The following is a 17,881-nucleotide window of genomic DNA, read 5'->3' as shown; positions in this document are numbered from 1 at the left end:
TTAGTTGTTATCGGTAAAAACATGTTAAATAGTTAAAAGCTCATATATACAAAGTTATAAAAGACTTCAAAGTGCACCTGCGTTGTTTTGTAACCCACCATCCATCCATCCATTTTCTACCGCATGTCCCTTTCGGGGCAGCCAAATAGAAGAAAGAAAAAAAAGTCTCCTTATCCAGTAACATACCTTTTCATTGTCATTTTCTTGAAAACATGGGTGTTGTCAGGAGTTCTAAGCCCCATGACAAAAAAAAAACCCTGCCAGTCAGGGCTCCTCGGAAATGTCCCAACTTTACCACCCTACACGTTGCACCTGCTTCAAATTATTGTTCAAATAAGGCCTTGTCTCGTTAGACGAGTGTCTCGTCACATCAATAGTTTTTAGCATACAATCGGCTAATACATGAAATATAGCCATATGGCATTCTCGCTAACAGCATAATGCAACTTGCAAGCAACGTGCTGTGGACAATGTGACTTGTGGAATATTCCACATTTTCCTGACGGGGTAACAGCATTGAGTGAAAATGACTTAATTATTTATTTACACTTTTTCTTTAAAATACATTTAAAGTATAGTTGTGTAAGAAAACATGTATGGTTAAGTCTAATTTGATCTAATACTATTTTTTCTACGGTTCAAGGAATTAATCTTTTAAAAATTGGATTCATCAAATATGCAATGTGAAAGGCACGTTTTTTTTTTAAAGAGGACCAATGACAAATAATGTCTTCTCTGACTTATAAATGTTGTAACAAAGTTGGATTAAACAACGTCAATTCATGCATGAGCTTGCATGCAGTTTTGGATGCCCTCTGTTTGCAGGGTTTAGGAGTACTTTTTAACAGTGGACCATTTGTACAGTAATGTACACTTATGTGCACATTATTGGAAATGATGTGTTTGAGAGCTTCCTCCACCTCTGATGAGCCCACACAACCTTCTCTTGTGTCTATAAAATAAATAGTTCCTTGTTTATTTGTTCACAACATTTGGGGCCATTAGAAAATTGGATTATCCGCTGAACTCCGACGGAAAAAGGCGACGACATTGCGACATTTCGACTTGGTTTGAGGAAACTTCAAGGAAAAGTTAGACTAAAACATTATTTTGATCTAATCTTGGCATGTACACAATAACACTGGTGTGGCACACGCAGCAATATAAACGCAGGTAAAAAAAATAAATAAATAGGTGTACCTATTGTTGTGACCAGGTGAATCTATATAATGTCTACAAAGTTTATTTTCGACCATGTCTGTAAAACAAAAATAGCGGTGATGTCTTTAAGATATATATTTACACAGTAATAATAATAATAATGGATTAGATTTTATATCACGCTTTTTCCATTATTAGATACTCAAAGCGCTCACAGAGAAGTAAGAACCCATCATTCATTCACACCTGGTGGTGGTAAGCTACATTTGTAGCCACAGCTGCCCTGGGGTAGACTGACGGAAGCGAGGCTGCCGGTTTGCGTCTACGGCCCCTCCGACCACCACCTATCATTCATTCATCATTCATTCACCAGTGTGAGCGGCACCGGGGGCAAGGGTGAAGTGTCCTGCCCAAGGACACAACGGCAGCGATTTGGATGTCAAGAGGCGGGGAGCGAACCTGCAACCCTCAGGTTTCTGGCACGGCCGCTCTACCCACTACGCTATACCGCCCCACGGTGAACATTTTTAAAAGATAAATTATGATACTTTTGAAGAGGGTGGGGTGTGGGTTTTATTTCCAATCTTGGAACACCTCCACATATGAACATCTTGCAGACATATGCAGAAAATGGGTTGTAAGAGTAACTGTGGAACAAAATGTATGCAACATTTACACCAAAGCATATCCAATACATATTATGTGGACCACAAGGACGTGTTTTAAATGTAGATTAAAATCATCATAGGTGCCTTTTTAAGGAAAAAATTTAGTATTTAATTGTGTTGTGTATTTTATTTCCTGCAGATGCAAATTGCACCAATTGAGTGTTCCACAGCTGTGAGTCTCACCCAGTGGTTCTCCCAGAATCCTGTGATAATGGCAGGGCCCAGAGATCGTGCAGGGTTCATACTGGCACCAGAGAACCGGGCCTGCCAAAATGAATAGCAAATGAGCAAAATGAATCACAGTCCTGTCATCTTGTTGTTAATCTATTGTACCTGTGAGGGAGGACAATGTGCTGTCAATGCAAAGTACAAACCCCGTTTCCATATGAGTTGGGAAATTGTGTTAGATGTAAATATAAACGGAATACAATGATTTGCAAAACCTTTTCAACCCATATTCAATTGAATGCACTACAAAGACAAGATATTTGATGTTCAAACTCATAAACTTTATTTTTTTTGCAAATAATAATTAACTTAGAATTTCATGGCTGCAACACGTGCCAAAGTAGTTGGGAAAGGGCATGTTCACCACTGTGTTACATGGCCTTTCCTTTTAACAACACTCAGTAAACGTTTGGGAACTGAGGAGACACATTTTTTAAGCTTCTCAGGTGGAATTCTTTCCCATTCTTGCTTGATGTACAGCTTAAGTTGTTCAACAGTCCGGGGTCTCCGTTGTGGTATTTTAGGCTTCATAATGCGCCACACAATTTCAATGGGAGACATGTCTGGACTACAGGCAGGCCAGTCTACTACCCGCACTCTTTTACTATGAAGCCACGTTGATGTAACACGTGGCTTGGCGTTGTCTTGCTGAAATAAGCAGGGGCGTCCATGGTAACGTTGCTGGGATGGCAACATATGTTGCTCCAAAACCTGTATGTACTGTTCAGCAATAATGGTGCCTTCACAGATGTGTAAGTTACCCATGTCTTGGGCACTAATACACCCCCATACCATCACAGATGCTGGCTTTTCAACTTTGCGCCTATAACAATCCGGATGGTTCTTTTCCTCTTTGGTCCGGAGGACACGACGTCCACAGTTTCCAAAAACAATTTGAAATGTGGACTCGTCAGACCACAGAACATTTTTCCACTTTGTATCAGTCCATCTTAGATGAGCTCAGGCCCAGCGAAGCCGACGGCGTTTCTGGGTGTTGTTGATAAACGGTTTTCGCCTTGCATAGGAGAGTTTTAACCATACTTGCCAACCCGCCCGAATTTTCCGGGAGACTCCCGAAATTCAGCGCCTCTCCCGAAAACCTCCCGGGACAAATATTCTCCCGAAAATCTCCCGATTTTCAGCCGGAGCTGGAGGCCACACCCCCTCCAGCTCCATGCGGACCTGAGTGAGGACAGCCTTTTTTCATGACGGGAGGACAATAGGGTGACAAGAACTAAATCATCCAGACTACAGATAAATTGTATTATTATATTTATCTTACCTAAAAATAAATATATATATTAATTTAAAAAAAAAAATTGTTTTACTATATTTAGCTAAAAACATCAAAATTAATTATATTTTTATTTCTATTTTTTCTGACTCCTTATTACACTCAGCCATAGAATTATACATTAAAATAAACATATTTGAAATAATTAATTTTAAATGATCATAATTCATTTAAAATGACCATATTTAATTATTAAAATAATTGCTTGTTTATCAACAACTTTAACATTTTAAAGTTGTTTAAATTTTGAACATTTTGAAGCTCTCAGAAGCCAAGTTATGTTATATTCATGCATATTTTCAGGATGTAGATATATATATATATATATTCCGCCCGATTGTAGCTGAGATAGGCTCCAGCGCCCCCCGCAACCCCAAAGGGAATAAGCGGTTGAAAAATGGATGGATGGATGGATATATATATATATATATATATATATATATATATATATATATATATATATATATATATATATATATATATATGAAATACTTGACTTGGTGAATTCTAGTTGCACCTACATCTCCCGAAATTGGAGGTCTCAAGGTTGGCAAGTAGGTTTTAACTTGCACTTACAGATGTAGCGACCAACTATAGTTACTGACAGTGGGTTTCTGAAGTGTTCCTCAGCCCATCTGGTGATATCCTTTACACACTGATGTCGCTTGTTGATGCAGTACAGCCTGAGGGATCGAAAGTCACGGGCTTAGCTGCTTACGTGCAGTAATTTCTCCAGATTCTCTGAACCCTTTGATGATATTACGGACCGTAGATGGTGAAATCCCTAAATTCCTTGCAATAGCTGGTTGATAAAGGTTTTTCTTAAACTGTTCAACAATTTGCTCACGCATTTGTTGACAAAGTGATGACCCTCGCCCCATCCTTGTTTGTGAATGACTGAGCATTTCATGGAATCTACTTTTATACCCAATCATGGCACCCACCTGTTCCCAATTTGACTGTTCACCTGTGGGATGTTCTAAATAAGTGTTAGATGAGCATTCCTCAACTTTATCAGTATTTATTGCCACCTTTCCCAACTTCTTTGTCACGTGTTGCTGGCATCAAATTCTAAAGTTAATGATTATTTGCAAAAAAAAAAAACTGTTTATCAGTTTGAACATCAAATATGTTGTCTTTGTAGCATATTCAACTGAATATGGGTTGAAAATGATTTGCAAATCATTGTATTCCGTTTATAATTACATCTAACACAATTTCCCAACTCATATGGAAACGGGGTTTGTAAGTACCGACAGGAAGTTGTCTATAAGAGCCAAGTATTTCTCACCCCTATCATCACTCCAGCAGTGTGTGCCAGTCCAATAGCCAGATTTCCTGGCTCTGAGCTTTCCCTTCGTCGCTGGTCCTCCACTGAGAAGACAGTGAAGACCAACTGGAAGGTGCATAAGACCTCAATGCCGAGCGCCTGAGCTGCATTCAACTCAATCGGTACCTGAGTGGTGAGCGAGGAAAGAGGAGGACACAAAAAGGATTTCGAGCATAATCTTTTGGAAAAATATACCAAATAAGTTGCAGAAATGTGAAAAGTGAATGAGAAGATCACGCAAAACCTCTCAGCATCTAAAGCACAGGTGTTGAAATCAATCCATCCTTGTCTTTTATAGCAGTGTTTTTTAACCACTGTGCCATAAGATATTGTCTGGTGTGCCGTGGGAAATTATGCAACTACACCTAATTAGTCCAAAAACATTTTTTGCAAATCAATAATTAGAATCTGCAAATAATGTGCCGTTCCTTAGTGTCTGTGCTGTGTAAAACTCGGCATGGTAACCATGTAATACTCCATGTCAGTAGGTGGCAGCAGGTGGTTAATTGCTTTGTAAAAGTCGAAATGTGTCGGGTGAGACAAGGATGGTTTGTTGTGATCCCAATATGCAGACCACAGCGGGAGGCAGCGTGCAGGTAAAAAGGTATGTACTGCTTAAACCAAAAATGAACAAAAGGGAAAGGAAAAGGCAATGGCTATGCAAAACAAAAGTAAAACTGAACTGGTTACAAAGTAAACAGAAACAGAATGCTGGACGACAGCAAAAACTTACGGCGTCCACAAAGTACATCCGTACATGACATGACAATCAACAATGTCCACACAAAGAAGGATAGCAACAACGTAAATAGCCTTGCTTGCTAACGCAAAGCAGGTGCGCGGAATAGCGCTCAAAGGAAGACATGAAACTGCTACAGGAAAACACTAACAAAACAGGAAAGGCCACCAAAATAACCAAAATAACAAGAACTAAAGCACTACACACAGGAAAACACCAACAAACTCAAAATAAGGCACGACGACCTGGTGGAGTTTCATTTTTTAACGTTTTCTGCTGGTGGTGTGCCTTTTTTAATGAAAAACATGTGCCTTGCCTCAAAAAAGGTTGAAAAACACTGTTTTATAGGATAAAGACTTTGGATCCTGCACCGTGCTCTCAGAGCAGAGCTGTCCTATCTACTGTAGGTCTGTGAGCATAAACTGATCTGTGCTGCATGCTCGGATGGGAGGCTCAACGTCTTCTAAGACTATCTGAACATTTCAGTTCAGCGAGAATACCACGACCTAATAAACGAACATTACCAGGCAGGTATTGAAATAAAGGCCAGGGGTCCCCCAGAGGCCCCCAGAGGTCAAATGTGGTCACCCTGGAAACAACAAAACTCAAACATGTCTTTTTTGCTAAATGTTTTGTTCTTTTCACATCTAGAAGGAATCTCATAAATCCTGAAATTACATATTTGCATCTGTACTTTTTTTTTTTTGCTGTTATAGCACTCTTACATGATGAAACGTGATATTGTTAGCATTTGTGAACAAGCCTTTGTAAACTAAATGGTGAAATAATCAAATGCAAGAGCAATTACGTCATACCATGGCAAGATATTTTTTTTTACATTTCAATGGTTTCTGTATCGGCTGTTGGCGTGATCCCAGGATGCAGAGAATGTAAGCCAAACACAAGCAGGAGGTCCCTTTATTAGGTACCAGGCAAAAGAAAACTAGCACAGGTCAAGCAGGAACTCAGAAAGCAATGGAACACTTTGGCATAAACTAAATAGTGAACCAGCGCTGACAAAGTGGAACTACTCTAGTACCACTAGGCCACCTACTCAGCGGCCTAGTAGTTAGAGTGCCCGCCCTGAGATCGGTAGGTTGTGAGTTCAAACCTCGGCCGAGTCATACCAAAGACTATAAAAATGGGGACCATTACCTCCCTGCTTGGCACTCAGCATCAAGGGTTGGAATTGGGGGTTAAATCACCAAAAATTATTCCCGGGCGCGGCCACCGCTGCTGCTCACTGCTCCCCTCACCTCCCAGGGCGTGATCAAGGGGGATGGGTCAAATGCAGAGAATAATTTCGCCACACCTAGTGTGTGTGTGACAATCATTGGTACTTTAACTTAACTAAAGAGAATGAATTAACAATGAGGAACTGGTGTGCTGGCAGAACAAGAAACAGAAAGTAAAGGTTGCTGCAAAATACAAACAGGAAATACTGACAAAACAAGAGCACCAGGACAGGAAATGTTGTAATACCAAACACAGGAAAATAAAATCCAAAGTGTCACGTGGGACCGTGACAGGTTTCTTTTTCGTTGGCCTTTTTGTAAGAATGCGATAGAAAAACGAAAGTAACGTTTTTTTTAACAAGCATCTCTGTCCTGACTACTTAGGCCCAATCCCAATACACCCCACTACACGCAACCACTGCACCCTCGAAACGAAGTAAAAAGAGGTAGAGATTTGCAATCTTCCCTAGGAATTGGGACACTACCGGTACTTGCTACGTCACTGCATAGTTTACGTTCGGGCACGTAAGCGACTAAATATTTACGTTTGCACATACGTCCCACCTAGAGTTGTACCAACACCAATATTTTGGTACCAAAATGTACATCGTTATGTAATTCAATACTTCGATGCTTTACAAAATAAAGAGCACCACAAAAAATTTCATTATTGGCTTCATTTAAACAAAACATTTATGATAAAACTTGTTTCTTATTGCACCCAAAGAACATTATTATAATTAAAATTAAAATGCGCATTTAACATATGGGCACTCAAATAACAGTTTAGAATTATTTTACAAATTATATAAAGCCTGCCATATTTTAGAATTAGCAGAATCGAAAGTGGAATCGGAACTTGAAAAATCTTATCAATTCCCATCCCTAGTGGTGAGTAAATGTTACCTAAGACATTGAACAGTTATAGGGTTCAAACATCGTGGATCTTACTGCATCATTAAAGCATCTTAACATTGGATTGTGCAAGACTCTGACCTAATGTTGTGTTTTTTCTTTAAAGGCCTACAGAATTGCGATTTTCTTATTTAAACGGGGATAGCAGGTCCATTCTATGTGTCATACTTGATCATTTCGCGATATTGCCATATTTTTGCTGAAAGGATTTAGTAGAGAACATCGACGATAAAGTTCGCAACTTTTGGTCGCTGATAAAAAAGCCTTGCCTGTACCGGAAGTAGCAGACGAGTAGCGTGACGTCACAGGTTGTGGAGCTCCTCACATCTGCACATTGTTTACAATCATGGCCACCGGCAGCGAGAGCGATTCGGACCGAGAAAGCGACGATTTCCCCATTAATTTGAGCGAGGATGAAAGATTTGTAGATGAGGAAAGTGAGAGTGAAGGACTAGAGGGCAGTGGGAGCGATTCAGATAGGGAAGATGCTGTGAGAGGCGGGTGGGACCTGATATTCAGCTGGGAATGACTAAAACAGTAAATAAACACAAGACATATATATACTCTATTAGCCACAACACAACCAGGCTTATATTTAATATGCCACAAATGAATCCCGCATAACAAACACCTCCCCCCTCCCGTCCATACAACCTGCCAATACAACTCAAACACCTGCACAACACACTCAATCCCACAGCCCAAAGTACCGTTCACCTCCCCAAAGTTCATACAGCACATATATTTCCCCAAAGTCTCCAAAGTTACGTACGTGACATGCACATAGCTGCACGCACGTACGGGCAAGCGATCAAATGTTTGGAAGCCGCAGCTGCATGCGTACTCACGGTACCGTGTCTGCGCATCCAACTCAAAGTCCTCCTGGTAAGAGTCTCTGTTGTCCCACTTCTCCACAGGCCAATGGTAAAGCTTGACTGTCATCTTTCGGGAATGTAAACAATGAAACACCGGCTGTGTTATCCGGCACAACAATCAGGGGGTGCATTCTACGGCGGGGGTGTGTTATCCAGCACAACACTTGCCGCAATACACCGCTTCCCACCTACAGCTTTCTTCTTTGCTGTCTCCATTGTTCATTGAACAAATTGCAAAAGATTCACCAACACAGATGTCCAGAATACTGTGGAATTTTGCGATGAAAACAGACGACTTAATAGCTGGCCACCATGCTGTCCCAAAATGTCCTCTACAATCCGTGACGCCACGCGCAGACGTCATCATACCGAGACTTTTTCAGCAGGATATTCCGCGCGAAATTTAAAATTGCACTTTAGTAAGCTAACCCGGCCGTATTGGCATGTGTTGCAATGTTAAGATTTCATCATTGATATATAAACTATCAGACTGCGTGGTCGGTAGTAGTGGGTTTCAGTAGGCCTTTAACATCTTCCAAATATGTTGCGAACGGGGGCCATCAATAACTGCCACAATAATTGTCTTCATCGCTTCAGGAAAAAAAAAAAATTCAGTGAGGTTCGTCTAATTTCCAGCACAATAGCAAAGCTAAGGAACTCGGCCAGTTAGCAAAGAACCAGGCGGCCAATGCCTGGAATATATCCATTGTACGAAAGGAAAAACATTCCTTTTAATTCCATCACCTCGCACATGTCGGTGCGCTCACAGCCTTTTCAGAATGCTAAGTTTGACTGAAAGCATGTTTTTCCTCTGTTTACACGTAGCATTTGTTAGCTGATTTGATTGATTGATTAAAACTTTTATTAGTAGATTGCACAGTGAAGTACATATTATGTACAATTGACCACGAAATGGTAACACCCGAATAAGTTTTTCAACTTGTTTAAATCAATTCATGGTACAAATATATACTATCAGCATAATAAGTCATCACACAAGTTAATCATCAGAGTATTTACATTGAATTATTTACATTATTTACAATCCGGGGGGTAGCTATTAAGCGATGGTACAACGTACAGTAAAAAGCATGTCGTCTGTTTCCTCTGTCGCGGACTCAACGTCTAGGTCCAGAGTATATAAAGTCACCAAAAAGGAATGGACAATGAAGGTGAAGGCAAAAGAGTGAGGAGTGTCCTGACCAGATATCTAGATCCCTAGTTTGATTGATGTAAAATGTTATTTATCACATTGTTTACGTGTCTAATAAAGATTTGATTAATTTATGATGGCTCAGGTGTGATTCACTACAATAGGGCCCCACAGCACACTGGATTCCAGTTAATTGAAATACCACAACACTGAATATTGTTCAGATAAGTTCAATTTAATTTAAGAACTTGCACACAAAGCAACACTGGAGGTGACTATGACGTGCACATTTTCCGTGCATGCGTATTAGGTCGCGTTGCGCCCGCGGACAAAAGGGGCGGGGGTCTAAAACGGTGGCATTACTGTGTGTGGACACGGATAAGGTTAGGCGTGATTTACCCTGGGTAACCTTATCCGGCTTAGTGTAAACGGGGCCTTAGTCATGGTTAGGCACAAAATGAATGAGTATTAACTATTTAAAAGTAAAGATGGGTTAGTTTTTTTCATTGAACCCTGCTTATTAAACGCATCTCGGATACATAAGAGATGAAAGCTGTAGATTACGCACATTTGAACAAAAGACAATGAGCCTTAACAGACTTTGTATTCAACAATTCTTCACTGGTTTTAAAACTGACTGTTGACGAAATACAGACAAGTTGTCAAGAGCATGGAGGTAGCCATGGCGACATGACCCCAAGATGCAGCAGATGGAAGTAACAATTAATCTTCTTTAATGTAACAAACGAAAACATTCTCACGAGGGAGTGGGTGAACACGCAGCTGATAGTGACGAGAAACAAAAGAAGGCGAGTGGAAACGTAATTGCACAAGACACGGCTTCTTTTGAGAAAAGCAACAAAGCCAAGCAGAGCATTTGCATAGCAAAACAATCATCCGCCGCCGTCTTCCAGAGACACATCTGCACCCGGTTGCCAATCAGGCAGCAGGTGTGGACGCCTGTGCATGGCACGAGGAAGTGAAAATTACAAAATAAGGGCACAGGACAGGAACTAAAAGACCACACACAGAGAACACGCAAGCATAAGTCCCAAACAGTTCCACGCCTTGATTCAAATCTCTCAGCCAAGGGTCCAGTTCACAGCTCATTTGAGACAATTCCACCATTTTTTCAATCATTTTTTTCTAGGCAGCAAGCCTTTGGAATATGTTACAGTTTGTCTCGCCACCGTCCACTTTAATCCAGTTTGTTGCTCGCTTTCACACTGGAAACAAAGCCTTTATCTAACAAGTATGTCTACCCACAATGCATTGCAAAATCACGTGGCCTTTTCAAGCCCTATTATGAACTTTCGCGGTTCTACGGGACATTTCGGGGGAACAAACCTTGTTGACAAAAGAGTCCGCGGTGCTTTTTAGGGGGAGGGCCAGGTAGAGGGCCCCGGCCCCCAAACAAGCCCCCAAACATTGGGCTGTGATGTAGACGACGGCTCTGAGGACATCCAGCCGCCGTGTGGCCAGCAGGGCCAGAGTGACTGCAGGGTTCACCTGAGAGCACACACACACGCACACACACACACACACATGCACACACGCACACACACGGGTTGAAAGGTCACCCAAAACAAAAATGGAGATAAATACGACAAGTGAGAGTGAGACCTGCGCGCCGCTTATTTCCCCAAAACAGTGTCCCAGTGCAACGATCACCACACCGAGAGCCACAGCCGGGTACAGGGGTCCCACAGGGGACTGTCCAGGACCCGGCACAGATGCACCCAAGACAGCGCTCACCAGCACCAGCGTGCCGAGCAGCTCCGCCATCATGGCCTTCCAGAACTGACGACTGCGCAGCTCCTCGGAGCAAAGACCCACAAACAAAGTGGCGAGTTTAAAGGACATGCTGCAGATCACACAACTTGTTTGTGTTTAGCCTTTTTTCCCCCACACATAAATCACTAAAACAAGGTTGAACCAAACAGGAAATAAGTAAAGATGCTCACCTCACGCCACATCCTTTCAACACCCACAGAGTGCCTTGTCAGGAGCGTCTTTCGCTGGTGCGTCCGTCTGTCGGGCTGTGAGGCGCTCAGGGTCGTCACTCCATCCCTCGTTAGCGTCTGAGAGTCCTCTGATGAGCGCAGCCTCCTCCCACACTCCCCCCCTCCTCCATATCACACACCTCAGTGTGTAGAGTGTGCACATTAGTCATCATGGCCATGAACGTGTGTGTGTGTGTGTGTGTGTGTGTGTGTGTGTGCGTGTGTGTGTGTGTGTGTAGTGTCTTATCTGTCTCGTCTGACAGATTCCTCTCCACATGTCTTGGGTGACCTTGAGCAATTAGGTCCATCTTTAAGGAGCTTGAAGGTGAAGTGATTGTGTTTGCTGCAGAATGGCGTCATCCAATTGGAAGAGACAACTGTGCAAAAGACAAAGTAATTCGTATAAATACATTGGTTTTTAGGGCTTCACGGTGGAAGAGGGGTTAGTGCATCTGCCTCACAATACGAAGGTCCTGAGTAGTCTTGGGTTCAATCCCGGGCTCGGGATCTTTCTGTGTGGAGTTTGCATGTTCTCCCCGTGACTGCGTGGGTTCCCTCTGGGTACTCCGGCTTCCTCCCACTTCCAAAGACATGCACCTGGGGATAAGTTGATTGGCAACACTAAATTGGCCCTAGTGTGTGGATGTGAGTGCGAATGTTGTCTGTCTATCTGTGTTGGCCCTGCGATGAGGTGGCGACTTGTCCAGGGTGTACACCGCCTTCCGCCCGATTGTAGCTGAGATAGGCTCCAGCGCCCCCCGCGACCCCAAAGGGAATAAGCGGTAGAAAATGGATGGATGGATGGATGGACATTGGTTTTTAATTGATGACTCCCTCACTTTTAAACCTTTTATCGCTAACCTGGTGAAGAAACTGAAACTTAAATTGGGGTTGTTCTTCTGTAATAAGATGTTTTCTTTTCATTTTTATCTGTGCTAGATGATGGTGATCTTTTTTATATGGATGCTACTTGTTCCTGTCTTCAGAGGGAGGACTGTGTTTGCCATGCTTCTTTGAGGTTCATACCAAACTGTACAGCCATGACCCACCACTGTGACTGTCTGTCCACAGGGAGACCGTGTCATTGGTACACTTTTATTTACAAGGCTCTTCTACTATTGCCCGATGACATTTGTGCATTGATTTCACAGAGAAGTACGAACTCTTAGGCTCTGAGATCCAACGATCAGATGTTGCTCTCTGTCCCTTTTGCTCAGACTGAGCTAGGGAATAAATATGTTGTCTATGCCAATGTTTTTCAACCACTGTGAGATACAGTCTGGTGTGCTGTGGTAGATTATGTAATTTCACCTAATTGGGTAAAAAGTTGGTACATTTTAAGTCTACTTTATACTTCTTTTTGTGCCCTTGTGTGCACGATACTTTCCAGCCTTATCCTTTCCATCCTTTGTAACTGAGCTACTGTGTGGAAAATGTTCCCTTGTGATCACTAAAGTTTGTCCAAGTCAAAAAAAAAATTTGCAGCCTGGTAATTATAATCAGTGTCTTGTGCTGTCTAGAGCTTGGCAGACTAACCATGTAATACTCTTCCATATCAGTAGGTGGCAGTGGGGAGCTAATTGCTTTGTAGATGTCGGGAACATGGTTTGTCGTGATCACAATATGTAACCGACAGCGGGAGGCAGTGTGCAGGTAAAAAGGTATCTAATTTTTGAACCAAAAATAAACAAATGGTGAGTGCCTCTAAGAAAAGGCATTGAAGCTTAGGGAAGTCTATGCAGAACAAAACTAAAACTGAACTGGCTACAAAGTAAACAAAGACAGAATGCTGGACAAGAGCAAAGACTTACAGCGTGTGGAGCAGAGACGCCGTCCACATCCGTACATGACATGACAATCAACAATGTCCACACAAAGAAGGATAAAAACAACGTAAATAGTCTTGATTGCTAAAACAAAGCGGGTGCAGGGAATAGCACTCAAGGAAGACATGAAACTGCTACAGGAAAATACCAACAAAACAGGAAACGCCACCAAAATAGGAGCGCAAGACAAGAACTAAAACACTACACAGAGGAAAAAAGCAAAAAAACTCAAAATAAGTCAGGGCGTGATGTGACAGGTCGTGACAGTACACCTCCTTTGAGACAAGAGCTATATTGATGCATCCTTGGTTATGGTTTAAAGTCATATCCAACAATTGCGACGACGACTTTTTACTGTCAATACTGCTGAGTTTCATTTTTTTATGTTTTCTGCTGGTGGTGTGCCTCCGGATTTCTTCAATGAAAAAAATGTGCCTCGGCTCAGAAAAGGTTGAAAAACACTGCTCTATGCAGCTCCTTGTGCTTGGAACATGCTACAAAGAGACTGGAAGCTGACTGAATGTTTATCCTCAAATGCTTTTAAATCAAACCTGAGAGCATTTGAAGGAGCCTCGGTTTTCTGTGACTGTTTTACTTGATGTCCATCCTGTCATTTTAACGTGTAATGTCCATGTCATTTGACTTTTGCCTCTTGGCCAGGACTCCCTTGAAAAAGAGGTTTTTAATCTCAATGGGATTTTTTCCTGGTTAAATAAAAAAAAAAAAAAAAAATTGTAAACTTGTGTGTTAAACAATTGTCAGCGGTCTCGAGCAGATTCTCAAACTGTGGTGTGTGTACCATTAATGGTACGCCAAAGAGTCACCAATAATTAAATATTCAAACACAGTGTGACTGTTCAAATTGCATGTAATGTTTCAGTGGCCCAAAATATTAACTACACATTGTTTTTTTAAATGAATATTTAGGCCAACTATGCTACTGTATTCTAATATTGGTCATTATGGTGGTGTTTTCTGAGGCGGTATACGTTTGACCACCACTGCTCTTAAGCACAACAAGTCTACTTGTACTCTTGATGGTCTCTGCAAATCTTTCTGGTGCTAAAATATCACATAATTTCTGTACTCCTAATAATCTTTGACAAATCCATCCAAGTATGCATGCCACCTATCTGCTTGCCATGTTATTTATATTTTAGAGAAAATATTTATTTTACAATTTTAATCGTGTATGCCAGGTGTGTCCAAACTTTTCTCCACAGACATGAAAGGATGCAGAGGTCATTAATTAGCAACTTAATTATGAGCTGGCTGAACAATACATAAACAATACAGTGTGAGTCTCTTGCATCGAAGGATAATGTCGCTTATTAGTTCATATTTTATTAGTTGAAGTGGCAATGTAATCAAGTGGACGAGGACATCAAACCAAGCAATAACATCCTTCAATTTAAAATGCAATATGAAAAAGGTGTCTTTGATAAGTACAAAAAGAGGAGGAAGCATAAAATATCTTAAAGGTGTAATGTATTCATACAAATTACATATAAAGGATTGATGATTATTTGGAGCGTATGTGGATGTAATATGTATACGACATTTTGTAATAATATACAGAATATTGTTAGATATCAGGTGATTATGCAATGTATTATGCCTGATTGATGGGGCAGAGGACATTCTAAGCTTTGCTTCTTCCTGCTCCTTTTCCGACACGTTTATTTTTTTAATTTGCTTTTTTTTTTTAAGTGCAATTTTTTTAATTTTTAGATTTAAATTGTTAATTAAATCGTCCACAATCATTATGTGAGAGAGGAACACAAGTAATTTTCTTTTTAATGCATTGTAGATCATAAACACTAGCAAGAGGAGGCTAACAATGTAGCTGATGAGTCATATATTCCACCTATAGAGCCTTCTAAAAAACATCTGAAAACTGCCAACAATACTTAGTTTACTCTGAGTTGATCAATGTTTGCATTAGATTATAAATCTTGCTTCTCACTTGTATAGTACAAGGTTGAAAATCAACTCAGACCTGAAGACGTCAAGAAAACCAGATGCTTGTTTACTTTCAGCACTTTTTACCTGAGTGAGGATTATGATACATTTTATCACCTAAACTGGGAGCAGAAGTCTGCTGAAAGATCTAATAAACATCCTATCGGTGGACACCCCAGTGAGAGCAGACATTGTACAGTAAGTGATTGTTTTATTATGTTTGTAGTTTGTTTAATACTTAGCCATACTGCTACATTTTGGGGCGGCATGGCGTAGTGGGTAGAGCAACCGTGCCAGAAACCTGAGGGTTGCAGGTTCGCTCCCCGCCTCTTACCATCCAAAAAAAAAAAAATCGCTGCCGTTGTGTCCTTGGGCGGGACACTTCACCCTTTGCCCCCGGTGCCACTCACACCGGTGAACTGAATGATGAATGATAGGTGGTGGTCGGAGGGGCCGTTGGCGCAAATTGCAGCCACGCTTCCGTCAGTCTACCCCAGGGCAGCTGTGGCTATGAAAGTAGCTTACCACCACCACGTGTGAATGAATGATGGGTTCTACATGTAAAGCGACTTTGGGTACTTAGAAAAGCGCTATATAAATCCCAGTTATTATTATTATTATTATTACATGATGCTTAGTGTTTTGTCGCTAGATCTGCTTATCACTCAGCCTTTTAAGACTCATCCTCCACATATTCAGGCTCAAAAATATAAGGTTCTCCATCATCATTTGTGACAACTAGTCATTGTTGGCTCTCATGAAGTCTGCCATGATTAGTAGTTGCAGTTGTTAGCAAGCGTTGCGATGTGCACTGTAAAATCAATGTGCTCAGGGAAAAAGTAAACGTAATGCTTAAAATTAGCAAAATACGTACATATTAGATGTTATCATGAATGTGCCTGTTACATTATTTTACACCATGTACTGTATATAAAATGTTGTTGGGGCTTTTGGATGTTTTTAAGAGGGATTCATAGGCAGAATATATCGAATCCCCATTACCTGCATTGTTAGCTGCCCCTTGCTCGCACTTTTTTATGATTCAGAATACACAAAAAAGAAAATCATGTGTGTGCCTGTCTTACATAAGGATTGTGAATGATAGGCAAGATTCCAAAAAAAGTGCACTTTCCCTTTAATATTACTATTGTTTTTACAAATAATATTGTGTAGGAGATGGTATTTTTCTTACTCGTGTGGATGAGAAATATTTGTGTTTTTTGTGTCCAAAATAAATATTAAAAAATAAACATTTCTTCCTACGTGTAAAGAAGGTGTTTCTGGTAGCAGTATGCCAAAGAAAAGGAACGCCATCAAGCTTGGATGTAAAAACGTACATAAAAAGCTCAGGGATAGGAACAACATCTACACTTGTGTCAAGACCATCATTAAAGATGAAGACTGTACTGTATCCTTGAGCATGTTAAAGGATCTGCTCCAATGAAAGAGATCTAAGTAGTGTAGCGGTCTCATTTTTAGAGAGAAAGGTTGCTTTGTATGGAAGACCAGAATGAATTTGTATTTTTTATTACTGTATTGTATGTATAGTGGGAGTGACTAAAGTGTTAAGAATATAAAATTCCACTCGCCTCCTGCTGTTCCAAAACTTTTTTAATGAAGTAGTTCTTTTTAGGCCACATAATGCAGCATACTGTGACAAATCATTGTTAAAATGTATCGTAATTATAATTTAGTGCTGTGAGCAATATTTTCAAACAGACCAAAATGCCTGCTTTGACCATATCTGCTACACCTCCATAACATCCATCATTTCTCAAAATTGCTTGCGCAGCATCCTCTTGATCTCCAAGGAGATCAGGTGTCATGATGGTGTTGCCATGGCACTTATTGTGTTGCTGCACACCGACATGCTTTACTGTTTTTTTCCATCTTTGATATAAAAAAACAAACACACCTTGTGTTTTGAAAAAGACTTAAGGCTTCTCTGCTTTTGGGGTTTAAACAGCTTTCAGTGGCACAGAGGATGCTATATGGGCCTTGGCATTTGGGGGGATGGGGGTGTTTGAATTCAGACCTTCCGGGCGTCAGGGGTCCAGAATGAACTGGTCAGTGGGGGGGACTGATGTCCTGTTATGAGGTGGATAAGCCACTACTTACCAAAGCATCTGTTAAACTCTTATCCCCCCTTTGTGGTAAGCTTAAATGTGTGCGGTGTGGCGGGTGGGGGCAGCTCACTGGAACCCGCTAGCGTGGGGAGTTTTCGTCCCCTTCCACCCAAAGTGCTGACAGACACAATTTCACCCACTAACAAAGTGCCAACTCGGTGATATGAGGGAATGACAGGGGGTGAGATGTATAGGAGACATTGTGTCCCATTTGCATGTGAGGAGGGTCCTACTTGAGAGCAGAGCAGCTGGAAGTGATGGCAACACCTCCCGCGCAGCATGTGCCTCAGACAGGAGTCTCCAGGGAGGTGCTCCACGATCTGCAAACACTTCACATTTTTATCAATCTTGTTTCTGCATTTTTAC

General features: G+C 41.2%; 1 protein-coding gene across 1 annotated transcript in view; it reads right to left on the bottom strand.

The window, feature by feature from the left end:
- LOC133613354 (aquaporin-4) overlaps window positions 1-11,685 on the bottom strand; it is a 14,509-nt gene extending 2,824 nt beyond the window's left edge. Inside the window, exons 1-5 of the mRNA XM_061970847.2 lie at window positions 11,563-11,685; window positions 11,222-11,416; window positions 10,946-11,107; window positions 4,643-4,807; window positions 2,013-2,093 (exon numbers count right to left, since the gene is read on the bottom strand). Of these exons, the coding sequence (XP_061826831.1) occupies window positions 2,013-2,093; window positions 4,643-4,807; window positions 10,946-11,107; window positions 11,222-11,416; window positions 11,563-11,574 (615 nt within the window). The 5' untranslated portion in view covers window positions 11,575-11,685. The remainder of the gene's footprint in view (window positions 1-2,012; window positions 2,094-4,642; window positions 4,808-10,945; window positions 11,108-11,221; window positions 11,417-11,562) is intronic.
- Window positions 11,686-17,881: the final 6,196 nt, after the last annotated feature.

This window comes from Nerophis lumbriciformis, linkage group LG01 (assembly GCF_033978685.3).
Source record: "Nerophis lumbriciformis linkage group LG01, RoL_Nlum_v2.1, whole genome shotgun sequence".
NCBI lineage: Eukaryota > Metazoa > Chordata > Actinopteri > Syngnathiformes > Syngnathidae > Nerophis > Nerophis lumbriciformis.
The sequence above is the reverse complement of the archived record's forward strand: the minus strand, read 5'-3'. Positions and strand labels throughout refer to the sequence as shown.